Source organism: Nematolebias whitei, chromosome 23 (assembly GCF_014905685.2).
Source record: "Nematolebias whitei isolate Nwh7 chromosome 23, NemWhi1, whole genome shotgun sequence".
Classification (NCBI taxonomy): Eukaryota; Metazoa; Chordata; class Actinopteri; order Cyprinodontiformes; family Rivulidae; genus Nematolebias; species Nematolebias whitei.
This window is the reverse complement of record NC_056520.1, coordinates 14247642-14261412: the sequence shown is the minus strand read 5'-3', so window position 1 is coordinate 14261412 and position 13771 is coordinate 14247642. Positions and strand designations below refer to the sequence as shown.

The 13771-nt window shown below is 39.3% G+C and overlaps 1 protein-coding gene across 1 annotated transcript in view; it reads left to right on the top strand.

The window, feature by feature from the left end:
* The first annotated feature begins 5515 nt into the window (after positions 1-5515).
* ahr2 (aryl hydrocarbon receptor 2) overlaps positions 5516-13771 on the top strand; it is a 119121-nt gene continuing 110865 nt past the window's right edge. Inside the window, exon 1 of the mRNA XM_037696400.1 lies at positions 5516-5966. Within this exon, the coding sequence (XP_037552328.1) occupies positions 5908-5966 (59 nt within the window). The 5' untranslated portion in view covers positions 5516-5907. The remainder of the gene's footprint in view (positions 5967-13771) is intronic.

The window sequence follows — 13771 nt, the reverse complement described above, 5'->3', positions numbered from 1 at the left end:
CAGTTTTGTTAGCATTTTTGCTTCTGTTAGCTTTTAGCTAGTGTTCTGCTTCTTTTTGCTATAATATCTCAATTTTAGCATGTTGAATGGATTTCAGTGGTCTTTGCATTCATTCTGTTTTCACTGAAAATTTAATTTCTCTACTGTGATTTCAGGCATAAATAGGAGGTTTGGCTCACTTTATTTATTTTTCAGCACAAATAAACATTTCTTCTCCCCCAGAAGCCGACAGCTGAAAGAAGGGCTGAGGAAAATAAAAAGTTGTTGCTTTCAGGAGATATTCCAAATAATTTATCCATACAATGAGGCTACAAAACCAGTCAGAGCTGCCGACCTGCAGCTGAAAGAAAAACAACTTTTCTGCTGGAATCTTAAAGTTTTCATTTCCAGCTAGTTCCCATGCTGTCAGTCACTTGTCACATTTCTTCAAAGATTTAACAAATGTTTAGAGAACTTTAGAGAAACAGGAACCAGCGTCTTCATGTCCACATGATCGTATCAGGCAATCTGACTCAGAGTCATCACAAAATCTGACTCAGACACTGATTGGTTGAGTTTTCGGCAAATGAGGAATAAATGCACAACTGCTGTCAAAGCAGCAAAACATAACTATTTTTTATCTCAGACCTCCAAAAATCCAAAGGACCCTAACAGATTCTGGAAAACCATCAAATTTCTCTCAGGCACCCCCCAATCATCTGACCTCCCATCACAACTTCTCATTAACTCTGAAGTCACTGAAGGCTCTTAATGACATTGTTGAAGCACTGGATGCTAAGGATTATTGTGCTGCACTTTTCTTAGACCTGTCTGAAGCTTTTGACACTGTGGATCATAACATTTTGTGTCATAAGCTCTCTGAAATTGGTTTCTCAGATCACACCATTGGTTGGTTCTCTAACTATCTCTCAGATCAGAGGCAATGTGTTCAACATAATGGTACTTCCTCCAGTTATTTAACAGTCAACAATGGTGTACCACAAGGCTCAGTCTTAGGACCCACCCTCTTTACAATCTACATACATAATGTAGGTCAAAACATCACCTATGCATCCATACATTTCTATGCTGATGACACAGTTGTTTATTGTCAAGTTAAAACTGTTGATAAGGCTTTCCAGCTTTTGAAATCTGCATTTAACATCATCCAGACAGATTTGTTCCACCTCAAAATTGTCCTAAATGCCGACAAAACCAAAGGGATGCTTTCTTCAAAAAGGAAGTTGGTCCCGGCAGTTCTTCCTGTGATTTCATCCTCAAATGGTGTCCCCATTGAGTTTGTTGATTCCTATAAATATTTGGGTATCTTGGTCGACACGCATCTCTCTTTTAAGCTCCATGTGGAAAACTTGGTAAAGAAACTGAAAGTTAAACTGGGTTTCTTTTTCAGGAACAGATCCTGTCTAACTCTGAATGCTAGGAAATGCCTTGTATCTGTGACTTTCCTTCCCTCCGTTGATTACGGTGATATTATTTACATGAACATTCCTATAAGAACCCTGCAGATGTTGGATGCTGTCTATCATGGTGCACTGATTCCTAACTGGCTGTGATTATCGTACCCACCATTGCACCCTGTATTCACTGGTTAACTGGACAGCATTAACTTCACACAGACTCTCTCACTGGTACATTTCATCTTTAAATCACTTCTTGGTCTGCTGCCTTCATACATCTCCTCCTACATGTCTCTGTGTGAGTGCAGCTACAGTGTGCGCTCTCAGGACATTATTACTTGCAGTGTTCCCTCAGTGCGGACTGAACGAGGCAAAAGGGCCTTCTCCTACTCCGCTCCTGTTTCCTGGAATATCTTGCAAAAAGATCTGAATCTCTCAACCTTGACCTCTCTAAGTGGCTTTAAGAATCTGTTGGACTCCTGGCAGGGACCAATGCAGACATGTTCCTGTTTTTAGTTTTCTACATTCGCCTTAGAATCTAGCTGTTTTTATATTACTTTTCTTTTTTTAGCCATCCTATTTGTTAAAAAAAAAATCTGTGAATTTTTATAACTGTTTATTGTTGTCGCTGTTGTGCATTGTTGTCATCATTCTTTTTTGAAATCAGGTCTCTCTTGTAAATGAGTCCTCGAGGCTCAATGGGATTTACCTGTCTAAATAATGGTTGAATGAATGTATGAATGAAAAAATCTCTCTAAAAATACAAAACCAAAGCAGTTTTTAACTCAACTTTGTACTTATTACAAACACTGGGAAGCCATATTGTTACCTGTCTCGTCTCACTCATTTTATAAACACAGTGTACAGGTGTCCAGCACTACAGGTCAAAGGTCAGGACTATGGGTGGGCCGGTTCAGAACGTGCTCTACCATCTTCCTCAGTCTTTGGAATGTGAACAGAAGGTGGTTTTACCTCGTCTTGGTGAAAAATAATCAAATGTCCTGCGAAAAGACGTGGTCCTTGAAGGCAGCAGATGTTGCTGATCCAAGCCCAGACTATGACAGAACCCTGATCTAAGCCTATATCAGGGCTATTCAGCAAAACTGCTCAGGGGACCACAGTTACTGAAAGCCAAGAGCTCAGGGGCTGTACTGTACATCCAGCAGTTATTGCCATTACCGTATTTTTCGGACTATAAGACACACTTAAAATCCTTTAATTTTCTCAAAAATCAACCGTGAGCCTTATAACCTGGTGCATCTTATGTGCTTACTGACCTCGAACCGATTTTATGTTATACCCGGTGCTCAAAAATCTGTCAAAATATTTTAGTTTCGCTTAATGCACCTTATGCGGTGCGCCTTATAGTCTGAAAAATACGGTAAATAAGTTTGTTTTATGGTTTAAAATCTAGTTTTAATTAAAAATGAACTCATTGGTGGGCCGAAGTGAGTTCACCCGTGGGTCTGATTTGGCCCCTGGGCCACCAGTTGAATAGCCCTGGCCTAGACCATCCCAGAACCCTGAACCAGACCTATACCAGAACAGGGTTGGAATAAATTAAATGCTCTTTAACTTCTTTGGTCCATTTCTTTTGGCACCATTGGTTCGTTTTTATCATATAGGGTCTTAAGTTTCCTGTCGGGGCTTTTTGAAGCCTGCAGAGTGACGACTGCAGCGTTACACAACCTGAGCTGTCAGAACAAGAACCCTCGAGTTCAAACCAAGCGAAGAACTTTACTTTACTTTGTGCTCAACTGAGGTTTTGACCACCGAAACTCCGTGCTTCTCTTTTTTCACCCTGAAAGTCACACAGAAGGAGTTTGTGTATCCTTTATAAACCAGGTTTTTGGCGTGCTGAGGCAGGTTTCTCTTCAAAAACACAGTGATACATTGTGCTGACTTTGGCTACAGTGGACTTTATGGGAATCCTTCACATTCACAGCTCACCTTAATGTGACAGAGTGTAGGAGGACGCGGTGACGACCTGCCAAATTACCCAAACCTTGAATAAACATGACCTTAGGATTACAAAAGCTCTGCCAGCACAGACAGAGTTCAGCCACAGGAGACCAAATTCTCCTTTCACTTACTGGTACTGATACTTCCCTGTGACTCTGACCAGTTGGGCAATATACTGTATATATATATATATAAACAGTATCTTAGATGTGACACTTTTTGTGGTCAGCTAATAAGCAAATAAAATAGCTAGACACCACCAAATCATAAGCAAATAAATAAACAAATGTTTTAAACAGCAACAGCCTTGTTTAAAGAAGAGATAAACCAGGAAGTAAGGGTGCACAGGGTGATGTAGCACCCCCAAATTGGATGCCAGAGAACAGGCATGTTCAAATACATACTTAAAGAATGAATAAACTGTATTATGAAATGTAACGATGTATTATTGTAACACATAATGTAATTTTTTTTTGTGTTTGTATGTCTAACACAGCATAATACGTATAACTTTAAATGTAAAACATTTTTATTTAAATACTGTGATGTGGTAAAATATATTACACAATTTGTAATGTGCAATTAAAACATATTAAATGTAATTTGATAGTGGTAATCATCATTTATTTATTGTTTTAATTTGAAATTACATTTGCAAGTAGAATATTGTTTTTTTTTAATATTTTTATGTCGTTAAAATTTTTAAAATTTACAGCAACAATTTACGCCAGTGGTTCACAAAATGGGGTCCCTGGACCCTTGGTACTTGGGGGTCCCGGAAAATTTTTTTTTTACAAACACGTAGATGTTTAACAACCCATTAAAATACATAAAAATGCAGGAAATCATATTTACTTTATTCAAAATTTTCTGGGGGAGGACCCCCAGATCCCACTGCACCCACCCTCTCCTCACCAACCCGCCCACTATTTGTGTTCTGTCATCGATCTGTTTACAAATTAAGCCCTGTTTCTTGGTATGACTATTGCTGTTATGATTCTGTTCAGTTTTATGTAAAACGTTTTCTGTAATAATTTAAAGAAGTGACAGCATTTATGTTCATTATGTGAACAGGTAAAGTTTTTAATTTTCTCAAAACTGTAATTTTTGGAAGTTGAAATAAATTTTTTTGTTAATTAAGTGTGTGTTGAATGAAAAATACCCCATGTTTAAAAGTATAAAAATTGTATTAACACTATTAAAGAACAGGTTTTAAGTATTATGTTACACAAATATTTCCATTGCATTAATGAGACAAGTTGAAGAAAATAATTTAATAAACATGAGGGTTATGAGGGCGTCCCGGAAACCTTTTCTCCCCTATAAGGGGTCCTTGAACCCAAAAAGTTTGAGAACCTCAGATTTACGCAACTGAAAAAAAGCATATTAAGACTTCATTTATCCAGCGAAAAAAACATTTGAACGATTTAAGCTTGTAACTGACTACTCTTGTTCTTTCTGTGAATCCAATATTGACACAATTTCACTATTTTTTCAATTAAGATATTCTGGACGGACTTACAACACTATATACAACATAAAACCAGACAAAGAATCACCTTTGATGAAAGAGACATTGTAATTTTTTTTTAAATAAGAAAGATATGGACAAAGACACAGTTCATTTGATACAACTGCTGTTGCTCCTCGGGAAATATCATATTCATAAAGCCAAATGGTCCAACTCCAAACCAAATATTGGATACTTCCTCCAAGAACTGTTTAAGTATGACTCAAATATCAAATACATCCCTAACAAGAAAGCTATCTATTACAAAGACAATTCATGACAAATTCAACATTCATGACCCATCTATATGACAACCTCTGTGTATTACTGTGTCACGTTCCCCTGGGCATTCTGTTTATATTTTCATGTCTAATTAACAATCAGTTTTTGTATGTCTTCAATTTTCAATAAAGATAAAGAAAAAAAAAACAATTAAGCCTTTTTATTGTGAAAATCCAATATTTCAAAATAAAACTCCACTGTTTACAACTATGACTTTCACGGAAACAGCTTTTAAGGTCGTACGGGTTAGATTGCCCGTTTCGTTTACTGTACTGAACATCGAATTTGGCTGGTCTACCTTAAATTTTTCTGCTCTCGCGCTACGGCCTTACATAAACCACATCGCGAGCGCGCGGCTGTTGCTACTGCTCTCAGGACCGGGGCGATGAGCAGCCAGCACGCAAAACTTCCGAGGACTGTTTCGTTTTGGTGATAAAATCAGATTTTTTTGTCGCGGCGGAAACATTCAGACGACTCAAATATGACAAGTAGTGTTAGTTTGCTAACTTTAAGCGGGTTGTTTTAGTGGAAAGAAACTATAAAAAGTCGTTTCGGTCTAGCTAAACAGGAGACGTGAACCAACCGTCTGAACTCCAAGGCTGAGGGGGGATTTCTATTCTAACGTTTTCAAGTGTATATTATTTTTAACAGGGTATGTCCGTCTTCGGATCCCATTTGAACTTGATTTGGTAAAAAAAAAAAAAAAAAAACGGATTACGAGACTTTTCTGGACTTTGGCTGGTTAATTTTACCGTCATGCTGCCGAACACGGCGCTGTACGCAGTGAAGAAACGGAAGAAGCCGGTGCAGAAAACGTAAGTTAACCAAAGAAAACGCACTTTATTTCAACTTTATAGCGTCTTTTATTGAAGGCACGGCGACAACATTGACTTTATTGTTAGTCTTGTTAATATTTCATTAAACTCCTTAACTGAGTGCTGTAACATGCAGAAGCTGTGATTATTTTTGCGCCAGAACGTGATTTTGTGTTGTACACAGTAATAGGACTGGAGTGTGGTTGTGTAAATACACTATTCACAGTATTCACAGTAGTCACACTATTGAGATCCACTTTTTCTTCCGCACGTTTTTCAGCATCTAACTACTCCCGCAGTTTTTGTGCTATTTCAACAAGTCATAAATCAAAAAACGTTCAGCTGTTTCAGGACATGGCTGCTATGGCGTTTGGTGCAACTTTAGCTTTTTGAGATATTTAGCCTTTTCTGCCATTTTTTTTTTTTTGCTCTCATTGAAAATGAATGGAGCTCATTTGACCATTCTTCATAACTTTTGATCTGTTTACAACCTTGCAGCAACACGTTTCACGTTTAGTTCTTTCAGCTTCCTTGTGCACGATTTTAAACAAAATTCAGCTAATTTCAGCTTATGCTCCTTTCAGCTGCATTCAGCTAACGTCAACATTTTTGTGCTTCTTCAAACTTATTTATGCGAATTTATGCTTGTTCTGCCCCTTTCAGCTTATTTGTGGACGTTTCAACTGTTTCTACATTTTCAGCTAGCATTTAGCTGTTTTCATGCTAATTTCATCTTTATCAGCTAATTCCACATTTGTTGTTATCATTTCAACTTTTTTCAGCCTAATTCAACAAAAACCTTTCCCCCCCCGACATCCTTCTAGTAATTTAAACTTTTTTCTGCTTGTTTTAGCTACTATTCAGCAGTTTTGAGCAAATTTAAGGTTTTCTCAGATAATTTCAACTTTATTGTGCTAATTTCTGGCTGTTTCAGCCTTAGTGGGCACAATTAAGCTCTCCCCCACTTCCTTTTGGAAATTTAAGCTTCTTTCTGCATTTCTTTAGCTACTATTCAGCTGTTTTATAGAAAAACTAGGACAACGCTGCCATTTTTAGGGCTATTCAGATGAAACTTGGCGTATTGGTAGCTGACAATGATCTGAATGAAAATCAAAAAAATTCAGCTAGTTCAGCAAATTTTTTCAGCTGTTTTGTGCTTCCTTCAGCTTAATTCATTATGCTTTTTCAAACGTCTGTTAATTTCAATTTATTCTGCTCCTTTCAGCTAATTTCCGTAGGTTTCTGCTATTTCAGCTAGCATTTAGCTATTTTTATGTTAATTTCATCTTTATCAGCTGGTTGTGCACGTTCTGCTTCCTTCTGATATTTGAAGCTTCTTTCTGCTATTTTAAGCTACGTTTAAACTGTTTTCTTGACATTCGTAAGCAAGAGGCGTTCACACTTGCATTTTCACAGGAAATTTGTGTTGTTTCTCTGCTGTGATTTGAAAAATGTCCACCCTGCAGAGACCAGAGGTCATATAAAGTCATGTCAGCTGCTGTTTCAGGATAATGGCGCTTTTAAGGGCCAGATGAGCTGCATCTCGACTCCTTTGTTGTGCTTTAAAATGTCTTCGTGTTGGAGGCACAGAAACTGAAACCCCACATCAGTGAAAGCATCACACCACCTTCTTGTCTGCTTATTTATATGAACACGTGCATACGTTTGGTTTCTTTGTGGATTCCCCTTCCAGGCCCCATGGAGGGGCCCTAACCTCACATTGATGATGACTGTTGTGATCTTTTTAGGTGTGGAAAAAAATCATTTGTTGTTGTATAATTTATAAATTAGGGACATTTCTATGCTGTACAGGAGGTGTTAGACTTTATGGATGTTTTGGTTTTAGTCTGAAATTGAAGCACCGTCTTTGTTTGTACAGCGGACTTTATTTTTGTCTTTTTACTTTATGATTGTTGTTGTCCACTGTTGTCATCGTTCTTTGTTAAAAAAATCAGGTCTCTCTTGTAAATGAGTCCCCGACGCTCAGTGGGATTAACCTGTATAAATGAAGGTTGAATTTGATCCAGTAAAGCAGGGCTATTCAACTGGTGGCCCAGGGGCCAAAGACCCATGGGTGAGCTCAGTTTGGCCCTCCAATGGGTTCATTTCTAAATAAAACTAGAGTTTAAACCATAAAACAAACTTAACTAATGACAATAATTGCTGGATGTCCATCCCCCGAGCTTTTGGCTTTCAGCAACTGTGGCCCCCTGAGCAATTTAATTGAATAGCCCTGCAAAATAGACTTCCTTATTTCATACTATATTTTTTTTGGGGGGTAAAGAACCCATAAAATATTTCCAGAAGGCTTATACGCTTTGTTTCTTTCACTCTTAACTGAACTGGAAAGTATTTTTCGAGATTTATAGTGTCTGTTGAATACAAACGTTGAAAATAAGACCCCTATTGAGGCCATGGAGAACGCTTTAGGTCGTTTCTTCAGTTCATTAATTCTCCTGTAAAATCTTATTTTACTTTAGCAGCAAAGCAGCACTTCATACAAAGGCCATTCGAATACCAGTGCTAAATATTTTCAGATGAAACGTTTAGAAAATTGCACCACATTAAACACGTCCTTCATTAGACCTCTAACTATGAAAACCTTTGTCAGGTTATGATGCTGAAAAGGAACCATTCTGGAGATGTTTAATCGGGAAATAGTCTTTGAAGAACCACTTAGGGTAGTTCTGTTGGACATTTGAAGATGTTGTAGAAAGACTGCGCAAAATAAACTTAAACTTTCACAAGAAGTTTGTTTGTCAGAGCTGTGGTTCCTAACCCTGGTCCTTGAGGAACACCAACCTGTATGTTTTAGTTGTTTCTTGTAGGGATGCACGATATTCTCGGCATGGTATCGGCCAATATTAGCGTTAAAGTTAAAAATCGGACATCAAAATAACTCACCGATATAAAAAGGCGCTGTTTTTGTATGACAACCCAGTGACAAGGATGTTTGCAGTGGCAGCACAACGTGATGACGTCACGTGCGCCTACCTGATCTCACGGCGGAGAGGAAAATTCAAAATGTCGGTGGCGTGGAACTTTTATTTTTGTTGGTGAGGATGTCGAATTCCGAAGATTTTTGGACTACGTTGAGCCTCGCTACATTGTCCCCAGTCGGAGATATTTTTCCGATGTAACCTTACCTGAGTTACAAGCTGACATTTCCGACGTCATTGAGAAGCAAATAGCCGATAGCACTTGGGTGAGTTTTTCCACAGACATTTGGACGTTGTGTTAGCCCCGTTAGCATGAGCAATCTTACGGCACAATGGATAGACAAAAACTTTGAACTTAAAAAGGTTGTCCTTCATGCACAAGAGTGCAGAGGATCCCACGCTGCAACTACAAACCCACAACAAGCAACATATCTGATATCGGCCAAAAATCTAATATGGTGCATCCCTAGCTATTATGCTCCAGCACACCAGATTCAGTGATTTAATTACATCCTTAAGTTCAGCTGAAGCCTGTTAATCACCCATTCATTCAAATCAGGTGTGTTGGAGCAGAGGAACAACTAAAATATGCAGGATTGTGTTCCTCAGGGACCAGACCAGTGTTGGGAACAACTGTGTTAGAGTGTTATTCTGGGTGGAGTTTGCATGTTCTCTCTGTGTGCATGTGTGGGTTTTCTCCAGGTACTCCAGTTTCCTCCTACAGACCAAAAACATGCATGTTAGGCTGATTGGTGGGAGTGAGAGAGTGAATGGTTGTTTGTCTCATTTGTCTCTGTGTCCCTGTGATGGACTGGAGACCTGTCCAGGGTGTCCCCTGCCTCTCGCACATTTACTGCTGGACATGGTTACCAGTGATCCCCATGACCCGAACGGGAAGAAGTGGGTAAAGATAATGGATGCAGTGTTTCCACTAGATAACCTGCCTTGGCGTGGCCCTCATCTTGTCCATGATTTTTGTTGATGGGGGTGGTGTGTGTGTGTGTGTGTGTGTGGGGGGTGGGGGGGTCTGAGCCACGCACTGTTTGTACTGACAGTTTTCGAGCGTTGGGAGGGTGGGGTTTCAAAATAAGAAAAGAGGCAGTGTGAGTGCTGCCTTTAGCTTTTTAGCTAGCGCGCCTGTATTGCGCGTCACTAGCTTAGCGCTATGTCAGTCCCGCAGGGGAGGAGGGGCAGTTCGGTTTGGTAGGCGGGGCGTTCAGTTCTGTTGACAGGGCAGGACATCCTGCTTGTATAATGGTAGGGGAAACACTGGGATGGATGGATGTGTCGGCAGTGAGAGGGATTACCAGGAGTTCATCCCTGCAGTTTCTTTTCGAGTATAAAATGGGCCATGCAAAGGTGGACGTCTCGCAACCATGACAGCAAGATCAGATGTCTTACATCTTGTCAAGTATAATTTCATCTAAAACATGTGATTCTCAACTGTTGGGTTGCGGGCCCATTTTCAGTGGGTCGTGGGACTATGCCAGGTCAAAATTATGTTAAGGAAATATACACGTTCTGACAGTTCTGTCAACTTGAGGATAACATTGTTGTATAGGCGGCTCCTCAGCTAAAGCACCATAGTTTTGAGTCTGTTTGAATTGTCTTCCAGTAGCTGGAGATTTTATTTTACGGTTGTGTGAAAGACTGTTGGGTTTGTTAAAAAGGCTGACATTACTGAAATGAAGAGCCTTGGTTTTAAATTAAGTCCAGATTATTGAGCGTTAAAGGTAGGGATGCACGATATTGGATTTTGGGCCGATATCCGATATGCCAATATGTTAAAACTTATTTGGCCGATAACCAATACCGATATATTTATTTTTCTAGACCTACTTACAGAGACTACATCGCTTTCTCTGCTCTGGAATTAAAATACTACATTATTCTGCATGGTCTTTATCAGTTTGGCCTGCTACCAAATGCAGATACCAAACAGGGGGCTGAAAATGATGTAACACTATATAAATTTATAACGTATAAAAAAACCAGCACCTTTTATATCGGTGAGTTATTTTTAGGGATGCACCGATCCACTTTTTCCACTTCCGATACCGATACCTGCTGTTTAGTGTCAGTCGATACCGATCTGATACAGAAAAAACAGTGCTGAATTCTGTTCTACAAACTCGGCGTGCTCTTTAGGGTGAAATCTCTGGAGATGCTTGATTAAGTTGGTAGTGTTATAACTGGAAGTTTTAGTGACACCCCCTGGAACCGTCGCTGTGCACGTATTGCACGTAGCTGTCGAATGTGTTGGCTGAGGTAGCGTGAAATAGTTCCAGATGGCTGATCCTTTCGCTCGCTCCATTTTGAAAACAATCTGTGCGGTGAGTTCGCTAGCGCGTGACATCGCTCAGAGCACAAAGCATAGGATTAGAGTGAATAGATCTGCCCAGTCATGGATCGATCACATTGTCACCGATACCCGATCCAGACGTTTTTCGATACCTGGGTCGATGCTGATGTTGGTATCCGATCGGTGCACCTCAAGGAATGTCCGATATTTAACTTTATCGCTAATATCGGACGATACCAATACCATGCCGATGATATCGTGCATCCCTAGTTGAAGGGAGTATTTCCCTCTGGTGCTGGCACTCGCTGTTTTGTTTTTTTTGTGTGTTGGCTCACTGTGATATTTTATTCTATTATCTCAGGTTCAAACTCGACCTTTTTTCTTAAAAAAAAATAAATAATCGAGAAGTTGAAAATTTCTCTCGATTTTAGTCGTGGTTTGTTATTGACGATGGCTCCTGAAGCCAGACCAGGTGAGAACCACTGGTTTATACAACGATGACGATACATAACACTTTATTATTATTACTGACAATCACAGCTATGGGCTGCTCATTCGGTCCTACTTCAGTCTGTAATTCCTTTTGCTTCATTGATGATCAAATAAAAACGTTAGCTAAATTAACTGTTTGAAAAATTTTGATTGAAGACATTTAAAAGTATTCCAAAACAGCAGACAAGCTTCTAAAGGCATCAACATGAGAAAAGGAGTTGTGTCCTCAGTTACCCTGGTCCTGATGTCTCCAAACAATGGCATGATTAAATATATCCATCATTTATCCTGTAGAGTTCAGAGATTTAGAGGGTTTTTACCCAACTTTATAGCTTTTTAAAGTTTAAAAAGAAGAATTTTTAGCCATCCTCAAGGCGTAAATCCCTCTCCGAGCACGAGAACTGCCGTAACCCACTCTGTGACCATACCGACTTGAAATGTTTAACTTTAGAGCGTAAACTGCACCGGACGGAACCGAAATGACCACTGCAGCACAGCACAACCCAGCCAGAACCGTGGTTTCAGCGTGTGTGTGGCGGTACCTGCATTAATCATAATCAGGACATGCAGTAGGAGCGCTCTCACGCAATGTTTCCACGAGGGAGGAGGGAGCGGGAAGATGGTGTAATCTGAGACTCGCTCTGTGTTTTTTTTTTTCCTCCTCCTTCTCCGACTGCCACAACATACTTTTTTCCTGTCTTTCCTTATGTCTTTGTGTGTTTTGTTGGGGTGGGGGTGTAGCTGTTTTCCCCTCCCTCCCTCGACTCAAATTAACATAGTTTTGTGTCACGCAAACAGTTACATAAGTCTGCCATGTTCAGGTTTTTAGGGAGAAATGTCTCCCAGGGAGTTTATCTTTCTTTAGTTTAGGGGGGAAATAGTTCTGGTTGAGTGAGTTATGAGTGTGTCAAAGTGGTCCAACCTGAGGAAAGATTGGAAAATTTGAAATTTATGCCCGAGTTTGTGTTCGTGAGAGGGAAAAGAGACTGCATCCTGGTCCGTTTGTGAAGCAGAAAGAAAAAGTAGCGGATTGAAAAAGCAGATAGATGTTTGTGGAGGTCACGGCTGTGGTTTATGGTGCGAAAGGTTTTCCTGAACGTGTTGGAGGTTGAGGTCGGAGCTTCATGAATTTTTGTTGTCTTCCTCCCACAGATTCATCACACTGACCGAATACTTTTCAGGTTGCTCACTCGATTCACTTCCTTTAAGTGAGAGGAAAGAAAACAGACCTATAGACTTTAACTTATTGCTTGTTGACAGACTTGGTTTTACAGAGATAAAAGCAATTCTAATAGGGATGCACGATATTATCGGCATGGTATCGGTATCAGCTGATATTAGCGATAAAGTTAAATGTCGTACATCGGCCATTCTTCAAAATAACTCACCGATATAAAAGGCTTCTTTTTCAAGTAAATTTTTAATTGAAGAAACTGTCAAGTATATCTATCAATGCACTACTCTGTGTTTAATGTCCCAGTTTGTTTCTGTAAGGACTTTGCTAACCTTTGCACAGGCAAATTATTAACAAGCAATGTTGCAAGGTGTGAAATTGTTAACTATTTGCATGGATATTTTTGTTCAAAGAACAACAACAACAACAAAAAGTGACAATAAGGATGAGCGCATAAGCTACTTATGCACTTTTCACTTGTCGCTTGTGAACAGGTTGAGTTTAGATTTGTGAAAATTTACAAATGTGCACTATTCGAGTGTTGTCGTGTTAGAGAGAGTAAATGTTATGAATAAATTTGACATTAAACATAATCCAAGTTGAAATGTTATATCATTTTCAACCCCTTTTTGGCATCTGCATTTGGTAGCAGGTAAAATTGACAAAGACCATGCAGAATAATGTAGTATTTTAATTTCACAGCAGAGAAAGCTATGTAGTCTCTGTAAGTAGGTGCAGGGGGAAAAGTATTGGTATTGGTATCGGTTATTGGCCAAATATGTTTTAACATATAGGCATATCGGATATTGGCCAAAAATCCAATATTGTGCATCCCTAAATTATACATTAAATCAAACATATATTTGACCCATATACTGATTGGGTCTTTAAGATCTTT